The sequence below is a fragment of the Vollenhovia emeryi genome, unplaced genomic scaffold (assembly GCF_000949405.1).
Source record: "Vollenhovia emeryi isolate VEMERY1.0 unplaced genomic scaffold, V.emery_V1.0 DF939189.1, whole genome shotgun sequence".
NCBI lineage: Eukaryota > Metazoa > Arthropoda > Insecta > Hymenoptera > Formicidae > Vollenhovia > Vollenhovia emeryi.
This window is the reverse complement of record NW_011967177.1, coordinates 931,871-953,091: the sequence shown is the minus strand read 5'-3', so window position 1 is coordinate 953,091 and position 21,221 is coordinate 931,871. Positions and strand designations below refer to the sequence as shown.

The window sequence follows — 21,221 nt, the reverse complement described above, 5'->3', positions numbered from 1 at the left end:
TCGAGCCAGAGTTGCGCGTGCCGGGCCAGAAGCGATAAGCATATTCGCGACGCGTCCTCACCGCAATCATAACAGTACATTTTTATTTATCTTTCGCTTCGAACGGGGAATAAAGAAAGGAAAAGAATTTCTCTCGATCCCTCTCGCCGACTCGTGGGAAATAAATATCTCTCTCGTTTGCGATCTCACCTCGTTCAAAGGGAGGACAAATTGGCTCTTTAATAGTGCGCGTGAATGTTTAATGTAATTCCAAACTTTGTAAACGGTCTCCCTCTCCCCCCCCCCCCTTCTCTCGTTCTCTTTCCTTTAACAGCGCCGAGTTTGTCCCATTTGCAAGGAACGCGCGCGACGGTACTCTCGATCGCACGGACTCGAGTTCATTTTGTGCTTGGCTGATTCAATCCCGTTCGGTAATAATCTAACCACCCGCAGCTGTTGCATCGGGGAACAGCGAGCCTCTATTAAACAAGCGCTCGACGACCGCGACGGTGCGGCTCGAGTTATTTTTATCGCGCGCACGGCGTTGTCTACTCGTGAGATTTCTCGACGACGAAGGAGGAAGAGGAACTTGCGTCGCCGGCACTTGGTACTGTTACGTGCGAAGCGCTACGTTATATTTGAAGGAGTAAAATAAAACGAGAAATTGTCCTCTTTGTTGTAGCGACGAATAACTTGAAAAGCCACATGTTGAAACAGTACTCGTATGGCGAACGGAAAGTTGCTGCGAGCAATGGTTTTTACCCTCCGAGAAGGGCGCAATTTCTCCTAAATTATTAGCCATTGCGAGACAACAGAATTTTATCACGTTGGGTCTGAAAAAAAATATGATGGCGCGACAAAGCAATAGATGCAAAGAGTTGAGATTAAGAATTGTATGGCGTCACGTCGGAAATATTTGATAAATGTATAATAGGAATTGAAGAATCTGAAAATTTTGATATAAGATCACGGCTCAAATACAATATAAAAATCAGAAGCGATTATTATTTCGGAAAAAAATTTAGGACTGGCACTAGCAATCTCATATCTCGAAATAAAAAATGCGGTGTGAATTGTAAAAGTGAGATGTTATGTTGTGTAACAATGAGAAATTCTACGACGAAAACATGCACTGAGAAAATTGTCCGATTAAATACAATCGGATAATCCAATTACACAATAACAAACGGGCATATCCGATGAAAAATGCGATCGGTTTTTCAATTAAATTTCATCGGTAACTGCACGTTTCATCGGATAAATTTCATCGGATGTATCCACAATTTAATCGGAAACATTAACCACCGGAAACACTATTTAATTGGTTTATCCGCGATGGAAATTTTTCTCAGTGTTTTAAAAAGGTATGCGCGACGAGCACTGCACTGGCCCTCGTGAAAATTATTTTCGTGATGATATTCTTGATACTTGACACGTTCGACGTATCAATCTTTTATACGAGTACGAGAGGAGAGATACTAAAAAATTCTCGGAATTGTGCAGAAAAAAATTACAGGAAGGGTTTTGCGGCGCGGGAATTAACGTCCTTCGATTTTCGCGCGCGCGCGCGAGAGAGAGACAAATGATAAACGCGAATGACAAATGATGTCGGAAAATTAAAGCGGATTATAATGGGCGATGTACATGTGTATGTGCGATGTACATGTGCATACGTGCAGCGATGCGTGGCCATTGCCTCTCGCGTCGTCGCCCAGCACCGCCGAGCGCATGCACGTGCACTCGCAAATGGTTCGATTCACTGCGGCGTACTCTGAAACCGATCCACGATCACGCAGCTCGTATTCGTAATCGCAAAATACCGTTGGGGCTTTTAATACCGTAACCGAGCACCGAGCTTGCACCGGATAACCGCGCGCGAAATCGCTTTGACAGCGGACGCCACGTGATCGATCACATTTTCACGTACGTACCAACGACCGTTTTCCCCTCCCCCAACACAGGGAGGTGTTAATCTGTCCAGGCATCAGATGTTAAAGTCCGAGAACCAAATTTTTCAAATTTCACGGTTTTCGCTGATGGAAGAGCACACGGGGAGAAGTTTCTCTTACAATTTATCCTGCAAATTAAGCGATCGCGGAACAAGACGGCATTTTGAAAAGGTTTATCAGAGGTTACATGCCTGGCCGAATTGGTGAGACGCCCGTCTAGAGTGTAGGAAAAGTCCGGGTTCAAACCCTGACTGAGGTAATACTTTTCGCAATAAATTTTCTGTGTTAAAAACACGTTGCCAGTTATGGTCGATTGTACGCTTAATTATTGTTTATGACAGTTTTTTGAAACATTACCGTACATTTTACTAGTAAAATTTCAAAAAAACTCATAAAACTCTCGAAATGCCGTGTTGTCTCGCGATTACAATATATTTTCAGGGCAAATTTTGAAAGAAAATTCTCTCGGTGTACTTTTGGGAAGTCATGAGATTCGAGAGATTCTCTTAATACGCGAAGTGTACACCGTGTAAATGTGTGAGTGTCTGGCGAGCAGAATGCAGCCAGTCTTTTGTTTCTCGATCTAAAAAAAAGTACACTACCTGCGATTTTAATAATGGATTTGCTGAGCTACTGTTAACATTTAATTGCAATCGATTTAAGTGGGACTTAAAAATGATCCTTTGGCTTTGGCGTTCAAATAGCGAATATGTTTAAAGATCTATTTGCGTTTGTGTGTCAGGACTCGCGACATTAACGCTCGCGTCGATTGTCTGATCGATCTGCATCGCTACGTGGCGCATTGACGTTCAAGGCGAAACGCGAATCACACACCTTAGGCGATCCATGCTCGCGTTTATCGGTCGTATCGCCGCGCGAATCGCCGTCGTCTTCTCCTCTGTTTCGTCCGCGCGTTTCTCTCCTGCCTCGTCAACGATTAGCATACGAATGTACACGACCTTGTCGCGCCATTGGACGACGCGACACACGAAAAGCCGGCATTGTGCACGACATTGCCGCGCCTGAAAGCCGCTGAATATGAAAATGCGAACAATCATAGTCTTCAAGTATCTTTAGGATCGCGCATGGGGAAACCCCACGGTAATAGAAACCATGGGCAATATCGATGGGACATTGAAGACGCTATTTAGCTCCGATAATAGAATTCACTCTCACCGATACTTTCATTATTAATAAGTCTTACTATAATAATAAAGTCTCTTAAATAAGGATTATCATCGTTTTCTAAACAACTCGCTAAACTTTCACACGTGAAAAGGATATTCTTCCCTTTCCCCGAGCTCTTTTGGAATATCCACGCGGATATTTTGTTTCCCGTGCAAATACGATATCGAATATTCTTCTGAATCTATACGGCTGTTCCCTCTGTTTTCCCTCACGGTAGATTTCGCGCAACCAGAATGCGAAACATACAATCATTCTCCAACTGGAATCCCCGCATTCCGCGTTGCCTCCCTTTGTTCCTTCTCGCGCGTCTTACGCTCTCTAAATTTCCGTCGCGAGCGTCTCTCTCTCTCGCGGCAGGGTTTCCGGTCGTCGCGCAAACGACGCGACCTTGCCGGGAGATCTTCACCCATTGACAAGTCCCTCGATCCATTTATCGGATGAAGGAGACTTCGTTACTGCACGGTCGGCGCGCGAGCGGCGCGCGAATTTCCCCGCGAGTAGAGACCCTGTAATCAGAGACTGGCCATAAGTCCCAGTCTACAATAGAGATTTAAGCCCTAAGCCTTAAGAAATTGACTAATCACAGTCGCGCGTTCTACTCATACTTGACCGTGATTGGCTAATTTCTTAAAGCTTGGGGCTTAAATCATCTATTGTAGACTGGGACTAAAGGCCCGTCTACATAGGACGCAATACGCAAAACGCAGGACGCAGACGCGCATGCAGGATGACGTTTCACGCAACGTACACGCATTCGCAAATCAGTCATACGCGACTAGTTGAACCAACTTTATCTTTTGGTTCAACTAGTCGCGTATGACTGATTTGCAAATGCGTGTACGTTGCGTGAAACGTCATCCTGCATGCGCGTCTGCGTCCTGCGTTTTGCGTATTGCGTATTGCGTATTGCGTCCTATGTAGACGGGCCTTAAGAGTTCGTCAAATTCCCGCGATCTCTACTCGCGAAAATACGGTCGGGGTGAAAAACGCGTGGGACAACTCCCTTTTTTTTCTCTCCACATTTATTCGCCCGTTTAACGTTCGCGTTCTTCTAAAGAGTGCTTATCGAGCACCGCTGCATACATGACGCCTCTTTCGCACGCCGTGCCACGCACGTTTGGTTTTTCTTCCTCTCTTTTTTTTTTTACAAGTGCGTCGCCGTTAAATGCGCGCGTAACGCGATATCTCATGCGTTCTCGAACGCGACTGCCGCACCGCGCGATGCCACGCATACGCGCACGCACCGCCGTCGCGCGTGCACATGTTTAAACGCGAACGCCTCATGCAAATCGCAACGCGACCCGTATGCGATACGTGGCGTGTATTATGGCGTTCGCTTGTTAACGATCGACTCCTTTTCGACCGCTTAGAACTCTCGGAGGAACTGACGTTGCACTTCTAACAGGAGGCCAGTCCTGAATTTAGAAACCCGTGCACTGATAAAAATGTCCGATTAAATATAATTGGAATTACGTAATAACAAACGGATATATCCGAGGAAAAATCCGATCGGTTTTTCAATAAAATTTCGGCGGGAAAATTTTATCGGATGTATCCATAATTTAATCGAAAATATTAACCGTCGAAAATGCTATTTAATTGGTTTATCCGATGAAAATTTTTCTCAGTGTGAAGATATATTATATCTTTTTTCTTCATAGCGGTACTCTCGGAAAAAATTAATAATGATAAATTAACGCTCGTTAATGTAAAAACAAAGCTAAAAAAGTCAAAGGCTAAAATACGAGCAATAAAGGATGTTGTCGTTAAATGAGTTTTTTAATTTATTACTCATTGGCAGAAAAAAAAAGTATTGTATAGACGCTTCGACTGTGTCAAGTCTTCCTTAGCATAATAATGAAAACGGAGATTATGACAATTAAAAAGTAAGCTACATAACATATGAAAAAGGTTTACACGCAGAGTTAAAAAAAATGAGTAAGAAATATGACTTCGTAGATTAAAAGAAAGGACAAAGAGTAAGTGCGGCTGATAAGAGGCGGTGGCAAAGGTCAGGGGTGTTGCGAATACAAAATAGAGGATTTCGAAACGGTGAAAAGCCAGAGTGTAAAGTTCACGAAGGTATTGGCAATGTAATTATATTTTTTTACGGCGCCATTCCGCGGCAGAATACGTCCGTACTTCCATATTCCGTGAAAATGCTTTTCACCGTGCGCATAACACGGATACGAGGCGCGCGTACGCGCTTACGACGAAACGCTCAGTCGTGGGTCACGGGACACGGTCCTCCACTTGATCGGAAAGCGCGCAGGAAGGACTCGTTCGGCAGGATACGAGTACTATCGGCGATCGCGACGGCCTGCGAATCCCGCAGCATCTCGTTCGTAAATCTTTACGGCTTGTCTTCATGGTACGTCGGTTTTTACGATCGCACTTTTATGACGGCCCCGTAACCGATCACGTACCCAGCTTTACACTTCCGTCGCGGTTACGAGTCGTTCCGAGATATACTCGGCTAAGAAGGGCCCGTCGGTATTACTAATAATTAATAGTCCCCGCGTTTTCACGGGAAAGACTGACAGGTTTAAGGAGGATTAGCCGACGATTACCGCAATTGTAACTCACCACCTTAATTATAGTATCGCGTACTTCAGTGTGTATAATATTTTGTATCACTGAGAATTTCTCCATCGGATAAACCAATTAAATGGCAAATTAATAAAAATTGTATGGCTCAAGTGTGCAACAAACACAAATTTGAAGGAATAAAGGACTAAGAGCCGTGACAGGGTGTTAGTGTCTAAATATTTTATTCTTAAGTTATTGCGAAAAAATATCACCTCAGCCAGGGTTTGAACCTGGACCTCTCTCTCTCACCAATTAAATAGTTTTTCCGATGGTTAATTTTTCCGGTCTAAATTATGGATACATCCGATGAAGTTTATCCAATAGAAGGCAGTTACCGGTGAAAATTGATCGAAAAACCGATCATATTTTTCATGGGATATATCCGTTTGCTATTATATAATTGGATTATCCGATTATATTTGATCGGACATTTTTCTCAGTGTGGGAAAGATAATTGTATATTTACGCACTCCGAAAAGCACGACCGTAAATCCTCACTGATTGATGAGATACGAAGAAACAATGATCGCAACTTATTGCGCGAGATCGTTAATCGACAGTGTTCACGGTGGCTGCGAGAAACGCGTTCGTTGCAAGAAGCGAACGGTAGCCGGACTTTATGGTCGTCGATAAATTCACCGTCACCGATAAAGATAGATGAAGTCTGTTTGATCTTGTACCCTTGTCCGAGGAGTTAAAATTCGCTCGGTCTCTCGCATGGAATTTTACATACCGTCGATTTCTGTAACAATGGAATATTACCAAGCTGTCAGATATTTTTAGGGATTCTTTAGGTCTTCATTAACTTTTCGATTCCCTCGATGCCGGAATAGTTTTGGCGTAATTAATGATTAAGGATATAAATCTTTTGGCGAACTAAATATCGGATGAGGAAATGGACACGTGATGAAATAGATTTGCCAACTTATTAATCACATAATCTACAGCGATCAACTAACGCAATGCGTTTTTGCTGCGTCGATTAATCCGAGTAAATACTCGATTGTTATAACGATCTTGAAAACAATATTACACTTTTATTAACGAAATATCGTAAGATAATCGTAAGATTTTATTCGTCAGTTTTTACACAATCTTTACATTTTATCTTCACGAATTTGCGACAGAAATAGTCTTCCGGCTGTCCAATTCACGGTATAACAATTTCTAAAAAGCGTTTCCACGCAGTACAATCGTCGCACTACGAAATCCTCTTCGGCTCGCAGTGAGCTTTTAACGTTCGCTCACCCACCGCGATTACCGGCAATTAATTGAAAACGCGCGGCGGCGGCACAACCGTCTACAAAGAAACAATGGGGTTCCACCGAGGGTGGAGGAAATGGGGAGAACACAGAGGTAGATTACAACAGCGGTGAGAGAATGAGGGAGGAGGAAGGGGGGGGAGGGAGAGAGAGAGAGAGGAGGGGGATCACGCAGGAGGGAACGAGAGAGAGAGAGAGAGCGATAGGGAGGGCAGTGAATTAAGTTTCTCCGCCCCTGAGGCCGACACATTCGCCGACACTCGTCACGGCCACCCCCTGAGGGTATCGCGAATCTTTCAATAGAAATTCTGTCGCGAAGGGGACTCCGCGCCGCCTCGAGGCGCTCAGGGATTATAAATCCACGGTGACACGGTTTAGTATTCTCTCGCCGGCTCGGGAACGTCCCATTTGGAAAGCGATGTTCCGGGAGCCAGTTCGAATCGACGTTTCGCGGATTTTACAGTTTTTTCACTCGCCACTGCTCACGCTTTTTTTTTTATATATTCGTGCGTGGCCACGCGCTTTGCACCTTCTTGCGAACGCCACGCTGAGAAAAATTTTCATCGGATAAACCAATTAAATAGCATTTCCGATGGTTAATTTTTCCGATGAAATTTATCCGCTGAAATGCAGTTACCGATCAAAATTTGACTGGAGAACCGATCACATATTCCATCGGATACGCAATGTAATCGGATACATCCGTTTGTTATCATGTAATTGGATTATCCGATTACATTTGATCGAACATTTTTCTCAGTGCAATTTATCAGCCGCGAGTTTAAACTTCCTTTTACACACGCGAGGCTCTTGCGGTTCCGGCAATTCCATGATTTCTAGGATATTTAGTTGAATGTCGTGCTTCACATCGTGATACTCTGTACATTCGCGGTTACGCCGAGAGAATTTATCCCCGAGCGTAACGCGAATCCTATCAACAATAACGGCCCTCTAAATTTTGGACGCGGCGGATCGCACACTAGTCCGAGAGGGTCACGCGACGCGTCACGCGAGTGTCACGTCCAAAATGATACCCCGGGCGTGTCCATAAAATGTGCATTTATATTTCAATATCTGTCGTGCGCCGGTATTTTTTCTCTCTCCCTATCTCATTCGCCGGCGGTAAAACAGCGAACGATTTACGCAGGGGTGTCAAGAGCATTTCTGTTGTTTAACCACTTATTGCCTACTCGCTGACATTTTACGAGGTAGGGACAACGTTCCCGCGCCTCCATCGCCGGGACAATGGAGGCGCACCTGCTAAACCGTTGGTGCACCACGGCACAGCCGTACCTGCGTTATTGCAACCCTTGTTCTTTGTTCCCGCCGTTAGCGATGGCATTGATATTTTCGCGCGCGCGAAACACCCGAAGCGCACGTATCAATCTCCTGCCAGAACTGCCATTGTCTGACGACGATGGTGGCCCCTGGTACGGAACATATAAGTGGGAGAGATCGTTTCTGCAAGTTTCTTTCTTCCCGTTATATATTATCTGCCACGAAGTTGTTATATTCCTCGCTTAGCAACGCATACGCTTTCGGATATTTTAGCCGAAACCTCTCACACTTGATCGAGATTGCGAGTAGCGTTTAAACACAAAAAAAAGAAAAATGAAGAAGAGACGCGAAATCGAAGTGGGATAAAGTGGATAAAGTCTAGATTCCGTCGTAAAGGACTCGATGTTGATGAAATTGTGGGACCTCCACTATATTTTCAATTTAATTTTCACATCAAGTCCGACATCGAATGGCGTACTCACTTTAAACAGATCGCCGCTTGGTTTGCTATCGGGAACAATGTTGATAGTCCCCCGGCATCGATTCGTTTTCAACAAGCGTCTCTAGATTTCGAGCCAATGCGAATTGATATTGGGTGGAAGATAGTCTCCAGTGCGCTGCTACGCCCGATCGCTTATCGTCGCAATCGACTTCGACGTCGCTGATTACGTGAACTGCCCGTGGTTTATTGCACACTCGATGCGCTATCACTGCGTTGTTTCTCTTGCCGCTCTCTACTTCTCCGTTTCGCTCCTGTTCGCTGGTACCGTATCCAATGGACGAAACAATCTCAAAATAGGACCGTGATTGCGCTCGGAGGGACATCTTGACTAGAGCTAGAAAACTGATAGCCAGGGCGTAATCGCGTTCGCCAACACTTGTTTGTACTCCCGCGTGTTCTTGCCTGCGGCCAAATGAAAGGGCGACTGAGGAGATATTCACGATTGTTGGCGAAAAATGGGGAACATGTGCGCGGAAAGGTACTGCGATCGGAAAATAAACTGCTGAAGAAGTATTCACGACGCGGTCCGCGGAAGAAGCGGGGAAACATACGCGTGCATATTAATTGGAAGTGAACTTGACGATTCGGGATCGGAATACAAATTGCGTCGCCTTTTTTTTTTCTTTCCCTCTCGCAACAAATAGAACGTTCCCGCGTCAAATCGTTAAAGTTTTCTTAAACTAATCCAACGTTCATTCGCTTGCAGACAATCCTCCTCGGTGATAGCGGAGTTGGCAAGACTTCGTTATTGGTCCAGTTCGATACCGGAAGATTCCAGCCGGGAAACTTCGCGGCCACCGTGGGTATCGGTTTTACGGTAAGTAATACTGCACCGAGATATTTAATTAAAGCTTTCCAGCTCGATGAAACCGTGGAATGCGATGAAGGCCTTTCACTATTATTTTGCGAAGTTAAATTCAGAGCACCTTCCGTCTGCATTTAATTTTCATCGCCACTTTTTTTTTTGCTCGCCCTTGCATTAGTGACCTACCATTTTTATCGGCTTGTAATTATTTTCAAGATTAATATTTAATTCATGCCGCATAATAAAGTTACAATTATTTTTAATAATATGCTTTTTTTCTCTCTCTCTAAAAACCAATGTACACGAGCTGGAAGGTGTTCTACATTTATACGTTCACTGTTCGGTAGACCGTTAGTTGCGATACCAATACATGTCGAGCAGAATTACAATGTCGCCATACGATGACGTATCTACGTCTGACAATGTGAGCAACGCGTTTATGCACGAGTCCAGCGGCCATGAGATGCGTTTGCGTGCGTTCTATGAAAGCTTTGTCTCGGCGCGTATTATGTATTAACTGCGACTTTGGAACTCTCCGATCACACAACGAGGTAGTGGCCAAATAGAAGGTTTGCAGGCAGAAGGAAACCCTTAACATATTTGGTTTCCAAATGCAATTAATAATTATTTACCTATAACGATTTTTTTTTCATAAGTCGTGAGAAAACTATTATCTACAATAAATCCTTGTCGTTTTAAGCGACTGCATCCTTTATAATCTTGTCATCTCGGGCTAGATTCTTGAATTTATTCGCAAGAGAAACGTATGCGCAAATTCCGCTCTTACAGAAAAGCTTATCAGTCGATTGACTAAAGAGCACGTGATAACTAATCAACTTCTCTGTAAGAGCGGAATTTGCGCGTACGTTTCTCTCGCGAATGAATTCTAGCCCCTGGATCGAATGACAAATGGGAATTTTGTCCAACATCCGGCATACCTAGACATTCGCCAGGCTAATCGTAAGTTATATGCATTCGTTATATAACTAGCAGTGTAGGTTTGACTTGAAGTTGTTAACTTAATGTAAACTTGGAGCGAGCCGACAGGAAGCAAAAGTAAACGTGAACCACTTGCCTGTTCGCGTCGCAGCAAGTAACGTTGCGACTTTTATGCCCCAAATACCGACGATACATCATTCGACATACTCGCCACACGATCGGCTTAGTAATCCTCGCGAGGGCGATGGGAGGAGAGACATCGCCGACGCTGTTCTATGCATACTGCAGACATCGTGCGGATTCTGCACGCGCGTGTCTACACCGTCTAAAACGTTGGCGTCGTTTGCCGTCGCGGCGTCAAATGAATATTTATGGCATCTCCTTTAGTCTCCCTGTCAGAGAGAAATTCGATTTATGGCTACACCACCGATTTGAAGGAGAGAGACAGAGGAAGAAACATCGCGGGACTCGGGGGGGATTGTCAGAGGGCCATTTGCATTTGATATTTTCGCAGTCGGGCCGACGATTATCGGGCGCACCAGCCACGAAAAAGAGTCGTTCGAGCGAACAGGGGGCCCCTCCCTTTTGTCCAGCACTCGATTCGCCGATCGCCCTCACGGCACGAGCTTTCACGAGTCGCCGAAAAGATGAAGAGAGATGAACGAGAGACAAAAGGGAGGAAGAGAGTAGGACGGACACAGGTCGGTGGGATTTACAGAGGCGTTTGTATTGAGGTTTTCAGGTGGTTGGCTACCCGCCTTTGATGGAAACGCCAGCAGAGAGAAAGTCTTTGTGATAAACTATGCAATTACGGGGGAGGAACGTCGGTAGCGGCCGACTTGCGAATCGTCCGGGGAGTAGCTTCAACGCGACCTTGGCATTTATCAAGCGCATAGTACGTGTCTGTCGGTCTGCGGTCGGTCGTAATTCTTCATCGTCGACTCGATTATCCGAGGAACTCCTCGCCACACGCATCTTGTTGGCAAGGAGACATTTTGCGCGCGCGCTGACGTATCTCGATAATAAAGAAAAAAGGTTAACTAACGGAGGGTTTTCTCAGTCGCGTAGAGACATAGAGAGTCACGGAATTAACAGTCTATGTCGGTTTATGTTCTCCACGCGCGGAGGGCCTCGTTTCCGTTGCAGAACGCTTCATTTCCGCGACGGAATATCGCCGAGCAGAAGAATATGGATGTTGACCCGCTGATTATAGGGCACCGGGGCCGCTGCACTTTCCAGTTACGAGAACACGTCTCGCGCCTCCTCTCTCGCGCTCGCCAACAGTTCGAGAAAGTTGAAATTGCTCTATCAAAACGACCGTCCCGCTGCGGATTTCTCCGTTAACGTGAGAGAGTCTACCTTAGACGCTCTCCCGCGCATGAAAGTTTCATTTCATTACGAGCCGAGGAACGTCGCATCCGCGGACAGGCGTGCGCGCTATCCAGAGAAATCGCTCCAACGGTTTTCCCTCTCGAGGAGCGGTAATTAATATTTGATTTTTTTTAAAAATCCGCGTGCCCGTGCGACTGGAATTGATCGCGCTTTACGCTGGTCGATTTTCTCAATATCGTGTTCGAGCGTTCGGAATTTTCGGATGAACTACAATAACGATTATCGCTTACGATTATGTCCGTAATACATAAGGCCCGGTCTACAATGAGTCGTTAGTCGTTAGTCAGAAGTCGCAACTATATGTTGATCCTTTTCCTTTCTGGGTGGAAGAAAAAGGACCGACATATAGTTCCGACTTCTGACTAACGACTAACGACTCATTGTAGACCGGGCGTAAGTGAAACAGGACCGACATAAATTTCACAATCAATTAGAGAAGGAGCTCTCCCCTCTCCCCCCCCCCCTCTCTCTAACGGTTTTTAATAAATAATTTTACTCGGCCACATTTTAAGCTCATTAAAATTTACAAATGAGCATTTGCGCAGGGATAATAATTATGTGAGTAGCTCTTTTAATTTAATATCTTATATGTGGTTACAACAGCTCCGCCGTATATGATAATAATCTCTTTATGCAAGTGAGCGAGCGAGATAGAGGTAGAGAGGGGGAGGGGGAGGGGAAAGCGGGAGACGAGTTAAGTGTGTCCTGTAATCAGTATACGGGAGTTCTCTTTCTATAAATTTAATCCATACCGAGGAAGAGTCGACGGTCAGAGCTAATTAATTACTGGGAATTCAGGCTCACGTTAAAGACCGTTATAGTTAATCAGTGTTCGCTCAACGAGGAAGAGTCCGTACTAATTAAACGCTTACGCGTACCGTACGTCCATCTTGTTAATTGATCCCGGTTCGCTCAATTAAGTGCATCTCGCGAGGTCCCAACATTATCTTAATATGCGTCGTGTATAATGCTAGTGTTATTACTTAAATACGCGCGAATACGAAATCCATGCCCGTTAATTAGCTTTACCCCGGCGCGGCGGTATCGAAATAATAAAATTGCCAGTTGTTACGTATCAGTCAACGCGCGCGCGCGCGAAAATAATTAGCATTGCGCCCGAATTACGTTAATCCGCGCGATTCTCATTACGTAATTACTGTCCGCATTTGACGGTTCTCCGCGTTCCGCGATTGATGCGGCTCTCATTCAGTATCGATAGCGGTTTCGATATTACGTAACTCGCAATATTATTTAGCTTGAAAGGAAAATCACTGCGTTTCCTCTCGAATTAAAATTTCGATTAAAATTGGCCATTATAATATTCAGTTTTAATTCTTGTCCCTCGGGAATAAATAACACGAAATGCATTATAAATGTAGAGGAGGAAAGTCGAATGGAAGAGTCACAGCGCGTCTGTGGGTCTTTGCAGTGACGGAAAGTAAAATAGACCGTGATCACATTGAAGCTTGCCGGGGTATAAAGCAGAGAGTGTGCGAAAACGTCGGTGCGATCTTTGACAAGACGCGAAAGAGGAGAAGACAAAGCGCGCGCTGGCATCCGCCCTGCATCGAGACACTTAGGTAAAATGCTAAGAGAATCGAGGGATTGCGGGCAGAGGGTGGAATAAAGGAAACCGTACGCGCGATGTTAGATGTGGAAAAAAAGCGGTGGCCTCCTTTCAGTTGCAAAAAATTGTGCGAGATACCGCGAAGATATCTAAAACGAGATCGCAGGAAGGCTCGAATAATAATTTCGCCGTTCGTGTCGTTGCAAATACATCGCGCGGCGAGTTAAATCTCTAAATCCATGTATGTATTGTTTTTACAAAAATTAGAAGTATAGTATAAAGCAAGTGCGAATCGGTAATGTCGATTGTGTGTGGAAGTTTGCACGCATATTTTTTTCTGATATCGATTCTGCGGCATAATGTTAAGTCGCGCCGGTCATCAGCGTTTTCTCGCGAAATGAGGAGTGACAAGCGGGAGTAAAGGTAATGATTACGATTTTAAGAAGCGGGCAAGATGGAAGTAAGTGCTCTCTCTTTCTCTCTCTCTCTCATACACACACGCGCGCGCGCGCGCGCGCACACACACTCGCTCTCACTCATTGTGTGTAACCGGAATATCGAGGGTTAAAGGGGCGAGGAGAAGGTGAGCAATAAATCACTCGGGCCGACAGTGCCAAGTTAGGCTACGCCACGTGACGAGGCAGATTCGATCCTTCTGCTCCTTTTTCCTGCTCCAAGTTCCTCTCCTCGCGCCGCGAGGGGAAGTCCCGAGGCGAAACCGTGCCGATTTCCACGATATTTATCAAATTGCCTGCGTACACTTAGGGATATCAATTTCGCTACAGATACTCGTTAAAGTTTCCTCATTTTTCATCGAACGCTTAAAAGTAAGTGGCGCTGTAAGTAAAAGGGTAATTTTGCACCTACTATTTTAATACGCTATATATAGAGTCTATACATATATTGATATCTATTGAAAAGTCCGGTTATCGAAAAGCCTGTTTAGCGAACGTTCTTTATGACATCTAGTTTATATGGGGGACCCTCATACAAGTACTATGTAATCGAAAGTAACTGTAACGCGCGTTATCTCATCTCCCTTCTTTTTTTGGTGTTTCCTTTAATTCTCCAGTAATGAAGTTCAGACTAAGCCGAGAGTGCCCGAGTACCCGGAGATTGAGGGAAATTTCCGATCTGCTTTACGACATCGAGGTGATATGATTACAGAGCAAGCGGGATCGCGCTCTCATGCTCGGCCGTAAAGAAGATTTTAATTACGCGCAAGCCTCGCCGATCCGTTTGAGGCGAGCGCCCGCGAGATCTCTACGTTATGATCGCTTGCGGTGGCAGTTGTGATGGGGGGCGGAAAAAAAACGAGAGATACGCGTGAAGCGAGAGAAAAGACGCTGGAAATGCACGTTCGAGGCACGCGCCTGTCCCGCTCAATTAAATTGAACGTTAATTAACTGCGCCCGTGGCAGTTCGATAAAATCATTCCGAATCTCCGGCTCGATTATAAAGAGCTGTGCCGAACGGATGCCGAAACGCGATGTGGGACAACCGCCCGTGGAATTTTCTCCCCTGCGAGGAAAATGGCCATCCGCTGGCAGGGACGTAGGGATGTGCTCGTTACGTTGGCGGCTTCCACGTCGCTTTCCCGTCGTTTCGCGCGATCGGTGTAATTGACTTCGAATTTAATCGGCGGCTGTGCGAAGAACGGCTCACACCACCGCGTATCCGAATTTCACGGATTAATTGCGCCCGTGTCACATTATTCGGTCTCGCTTCGGGCTCATTAATCTATCCTTCATGGTCACTGCTATCCGCGGGTAAACCCCCGTAACTTACTGAATTCAATAAAATTGATAAGGCACAAAGATAGATTTAATATCGCCAGTAGTTTGAAACCAATGATATGTAATTTTTGAACGACCTACACTGGCCAATGTTTTTATTAAAAAAAAAAGACTACAATGTTTCGGTCCCGGATTTGCACCCTTTTCAAGTAATCTGAAATCGTACGTAACTCAGCACTAAACATTTTTTAAATAAAGTAATTATAACGAAAGTAAAAACTATAGATTTATACCTGTTCACGCAATTATTAATGATCTCATATCGTTTGTTTGGCCAATAATATCACTATGGCAGTAAGCTGTGTACAAGCAAGAGAGTCGCCATACATTATTACGCATTAATAAATATTAAGAATAAATAAAAAAACTCACGTATTAGTAAAAAATGATTGCACTTTTTGGTTGAAGAGTGCAAAGTCAATTGAAGTTGCGTCGTTAATTGTCAAACGTGAATAAAGGTGTCGACAGATGCGTGATTTTAATTTTTAGGCCCGGTCTACAACGAGTCGTTAGTCGTTGGTCAGTAGTCGGAACTATATGACGGACCTTCGTCTTCCACCTAGAAAGGAATAGGATCGACATACAGCCCCGACTTCTGATTAACGAATAACAACTCATTGTAGACCGGGCCTTAAATTTATTGCGAAAAATTTACCTCGGCCAGGGATCGAACTCCCCTACTCACTAGACGGGCGTCTCTTGCTGAATTCAGATTTATCGCCGGACCGCGCGATAGTACGCGTTTCCGGATATTTACCCCCCCGTTTAATCCGCTTCCGCCCCGGATCCGCCTGTGCGCGCTCCGTTTCTCCCGTAGCGTGCGCGATGCGCGAAGGCGAGACCTACCGTTCGCCCTTCCGCTAGTCCCCGAGATAGTCCCAAAGCGCGATTTATCGGCGGTCTCCTTCACCGCGGTGGCCTTCCCTCGGTGGTGTGCACCTCGCTGCGAGAGAAGCGATGCGCATCGTCGTGGCCGAACGCGCGGTTCGCGCAGGATCGCCGACTCCGAGCGGTGCCGGTGTGGCTCGAATCGTTTCGGACCTTTTGCTCCTTGCATGCACCGCCGGTACCAGAGAGGCTTGGACATTATTCTGGTCACGAACTCGGGGCCCCCCCTTCTCGCTCTCCGTTCTTCTTGCTCCACTCCGCCTCTTCGCCCGTGTTCTTCCACTTCTTCCTCCGCCGATGCTGCGACCGCCGCTTCGTCGTGTACCCCCGTGTCGCTTATCGATATTTATACCGATTTGGGTCTTTATCAAAAAATTATCGACTCGTCTATCCGTTGCTATTTCGCCGCGGAACGAACGAACGTTTAAAGGAAAGAGGAGCGAAAAAGAATCGAAGGAAGAAGAAGAAAACTCGAGCAATCGAGGTCTTGAGTAAATGTTTTCCCGAAAAGATTCATATTCTTGTTTACATTTGATTTCGCAGCGAGACGCCGCACTTTTAAACAATGTTGCATAATTTGCCAAGTTTACGTCGAGTCTCGTTTCAAATACATATATATATTTTTTTATTTTCTCGTGTTTGAGACAAGGTGATTGTACTCACGTCGTTATCCCTCGAGGGTCAGTATCGACCGCGAGGGCATCGCGCGCGCACATTTCTCACGTTTCTTATCGGCGCGATGTAATCGGCGCTCATTTATTTTCCCATAAATCACGGAACGCGAATAGCGAATTCGCGGGCGGAACGGGACGGCGCGAAGAGTGCGAGCGCGGGATGTCCGCCGCCCGGCGATATATCGAATTACTCTTTCAGGCGGAGTAAGCGCGATAAATTGCGCCGGGGATTAATACCCCATCTGCCTGTTGCTCTGCCCCGTGTAATCTAATCGTGGCCGAGTGTAAACTGCATCGCTGGAAGATCGCGCGACGGCGAGGGGACCGGCAGCGGGTGGCGGGCGTCGGACAACATTTGTCGTTGATTATTGGTTTTCGATATTGTTGCTGCGCGCGCGTTTCCGAAGCGCGTTTTGCCTCGAAAATAATCGGCCACGTGCGGCCGCACGGCCGGATCGATTAGAGGGATTAAATTAGTGCCGCGCGCGTTGTTCGAGGCGCGTTGTATTGTTTGACGTGCGATTTCGTCGCGCAATGCACACGAATTTCCCTGTTTACAGATTTCCCCCTTCCGCCCCCATCGACGGATGTTTGATCGAAGTTAATATTTTACTTTGACCTGTCGCCGATAGCCGATCGTGCTGCGGACAGCTTTATTTCCCGCGGGGAAATTTCCGTTTCCCCGGCGTCGCGCGAACGAGCGATATTCGGATCGTCAATCACGAATGATCGCGAAAACTTCTCTCTTCGATCTTCCTCGTTGAATTTATCAAAATTCCCCCTCCCCCCCTCTTTCTCTCCCGTTTATGGCATCGCCGTAGCCTCTGCGGTCTCATATTCGTCCAGCTTTGTCCCTCCGATTTCTCGGTTCTTGAATTCTCATTTAAAATCCCGTTACGTGTGTTTACCTTTCATTATCGCGCGCGCCTGGACGACCGCGAGAGGATGATTGTGCAAACCGGAGGCGACCGTTCGGGCGACTGTTTCGAAACCACCTACTCCCACTCCGGCGGATCCTTTGGGTTTCACGCTTTACGAGGCCCGTCGCGATCCTATCCTCTCGCGCGGACCGACGTTGAAAAGGTCAGGCGTGAACAGCCGGAACGGCCCACGCCCTTAAGTACTTTGTACTTCTGCCATTTTGAAAACAGGCGAGGAAGGCGAGACCGAGAGCGGGAACGGGAGACCCGCGGCGCGGTCCCGTGTCAGAAAGACACCCGACATCTGCCGACAAGGGGTGGCACGGACCAAGTCGTCTGACCGCTCGCGGTGTGCAAATAGCCGCTCTCTCGTTTCCCCTCCCGCCTTTCCCCCCCCCCTTCCTGCCCTCGCTGAAGGTGGCCCCCCGCTCGGCTTTCCCATCCCCGTCGTGATAGAGAAACACACTTCGTTTATATGGCTGGAGGTACCCCTATATGTTTTCCGTATCCCGAGTTCCATGTTGTTGGAGCGACGGAGGGGGACGGGTTCTCGGTGGGGCACCTTTTCGGTAGTAATGGATTGGAGTCGTTCGCGGTGGATCGATCGCAAAACGTTGTACACCTTCGCGCGAGACGGTGACGTTTGCCGGAAATACCCTCGGTTATCGCGGAGACCAGCGCAACCGCATTCTTCTTCTTCCCCGTAGAAAGCAAAGATTTTTGCAATAGAGGTCGACGCACCGTCGACGCGCTTGCGACTGGTTTTCCCCGGGTTGCCGTTTTATTATTTTACCGTCGAGCTGGTGCAGCGGTTGGCATTTAGTTAACCTTTCGTTGGCTGAAATCAACAACCTTCAGTCTACCGTGTCGACTACGCCGACGTGTCGCGCGCGCTCTACCCTCCTGCATTTATGCTTTATTAATTTTTTTAGTTGACACTTGTCTCTTTTTATACGCGTTACTACGTCACTGCCATCGCTGACCGGGGGTTGAGCTAATAAACTCCGGCCTCCGGGGTTCCCCTCGCAGTGGGACGCCCGATAGCAGACTTTGCCCACTTCGTCTTCTCCGCCTGTGTGCACGCGTGCACGTGTGGTGCGCGCACATCCAAACAGTTACACGCATAAGACAAAAGAAGGAGTCGGGGGGAAAAAGGGAAAGGGAGAGGCGCGTATATTAAAAGCCCCGACGGCGCATCCCCCGTGGACGCGTGTGCTGAGATTTTCGTGACAAAAATGCGGGGCCGCGTTAATAATTTGAGTTAAAATGTACAATAGAATAACGACGAGGGAAGTGGGGCACAGCGAAAGAGAGGGTCCTCGAAATAAGTTTCCTTCGGAATAAAATGAGAAAGAAGGACGAAGCGAGAGACGAGACGATTCGTAAACTTACAGAATGTGGAAGCCGGACGTGAGGACACTACTCGAAGATTAATTGATCATTTTAACTGACACTTAATAATATTAATTATACGCGATAGCGTGTCCGAGGCGAGGTACGGTTACCCGTGTAATAAATGGGAATAAAAAGGGCGAGGGATATCCAGCGGTGGAAACGCTGAGCTGCGCTCGTGGTAGATTGATGCGAGATGTGCAAAACCTGGGCGAGCCAGGCGAACTGTCAAATGCACAATTTGCGAAGCTCGCAGATCGGAATTTGTTTTAAAACGGGTTTCGCAACAATTTCGTGGTCGGAGAGCCGTGAAAATTTAAGCGCCGCGCGGCGCTAAATGTGTCGCGATTCTGCGTAACTTTGCGATAAAAGCTCGTAACGAGCGAGGAATCCAGCATCGTCGATTTTCCGTTTCATATCCGCAGATTTTATTGCGATAAATTCTGACGCTTCATACCGAACCTCCGTTCGTATTACTCGGCAATTTAGTCCGAATTCAGTTCGAAGCTTGGGTCAGGTCTTGGCACTCTTCACGGTTCGATACGATTTGTTAAAGAAATGTGGATTAACGAGATGGAAACGAATTGCTTTCTATTTGTTCTATTCTGGGAAAAAAGTTAAGCAACCCATTTTGGGGCCCACAATTAGTAATCGAATGATTTGGATTGTTCGTAACTTTACTCTGGCAAAAGTTTTGACCAGTTTTTTGTAGTTAAACAACTTAACATTTCGGTCAGGGTCTCTGAACTGAAAATGATCTTTGCGTTACTGAATATCGACAGAACTAATTGAGAGAAATGATTAGCAACAATTAAGCTTGTAATCGACCATAACTGGCAACGTGTTTTTAACACAGAAAATTTATTGCGGAAAAATTACCTCAGCCAGGCTTCGAACCTAGACTTCCCTCTCTCTAGGCGGGCGTCTCACGAATTCATCACCGAGATATGAGAATATTTGTCGCAATAATTGATTAGTATTATTTAAAAATCTTAGATATGGATGGAATGACTAATTGCGATTTTTAGTTACGCGAGGTAAAAAAGATTGAAGTTACGAACAATCCAAATAATTCGATTACTAATTGCGGGCCCCAAAATGGATTGCTTAACTGTCTTTTTCCCCCAGAGTATTATATTCTTGAGGATAAAACGAAAGAGCTTACTTTATCTTAAATTATATAATTCGAAGGATTAAAGGATATAAGAACGGGGTGTTAGTGTCTGAATGAATTTAATATTTAAATTTATTGCGAAAAAGTTACCTCAGCCAGGGCTTAAACCTGGACCTTCCTCTCACTATGGCGGGCGTCTCTTAAATTATATACTTTCCATTCTAATGTATATTTTTCCTGATTTATTTTATATTTATTTATCCTCTCCCATCTATATAACTTAATAAAAGTCTTAAGTATGAAGCTGAAGACGATAGTAAATACGTACGATGGGCTCAGGCGGAATATTACGGATTTATCTCTCCGAATGTTTGATATCGATGTTGCACCGAGATTCGCTAGCTGAGGAAAGCTTCTTAAGCGAAGCTTGCATTGTCGAATGTTGTTAGGGGAAACGGGGAGGAGTGGGAAACGCAGCGGAGATTGGCATCCGATACTATTGGTTCCTCGAAGCATTCGAACGTAATTTCTATTGGCGCGTTTGAAGCGGCCTTAATGTTAGTAGGACGTTGAAGGCTCGCTCGCTTGCTATGCTTCGTTGCTATTGTTACCGGACGCTATTTGCAACGTCGCGTGTAATAATTGTCGGGTTTAAGGACGCATTAGTCCACGCATTAGGCTCACGTAGTAACGCGACGTATAATTGTCGACGCTATCGACGTGTACGGCAATTGTCAACTGTGTACGTGAGTAATCGCCTTGAGACAGTGTATTAAAGCTTGTGTAATTAGGATTTCACGGACGTCCATGGCTGCGGCTCGAGGCGTACTAAATTTTCATTCGCTGTCTGTTTATGAGAGAGTTGCCTGTGGAGTCAGCGGTGTAAGTCGATTTGCATTGCAAAGTGTAAGCAAAATTTAGCGGTAAGCTGAGTTGCAGTGTTTATATGCAAGTGGAGATTGAAATTATGATTGATAGCGACTTTCC

At 45.9% G+C, this 21,221-nt stretch overlaps 1 protein-coding gene across 6 annotated transcripts in view; it reads left to right on the top strand.

The window, feature by feature from the left end:
* LOC105562413 (ras-related protein Rab-37) overlaps positions 1-21,221 on the top strand; it is a 146,016-nt gene that overhangs the window by 73,511 nt on the left and 51,284 nt on the right. For all 6 annotated transcript variants that reach the window (XM_012013237.1, XM_012013234.1, XM_012013235.1 and 3 more), the window contains exon 4: positions 9,454-9,564. In XM_012013237.1, the coding sequence (XP_011868627.1) occupies positions 9,454-9,564 (111 nt within the window). The remainder of the gene's footprint in view (positions 1-9,453; positions 9,565-21,221) is intronic.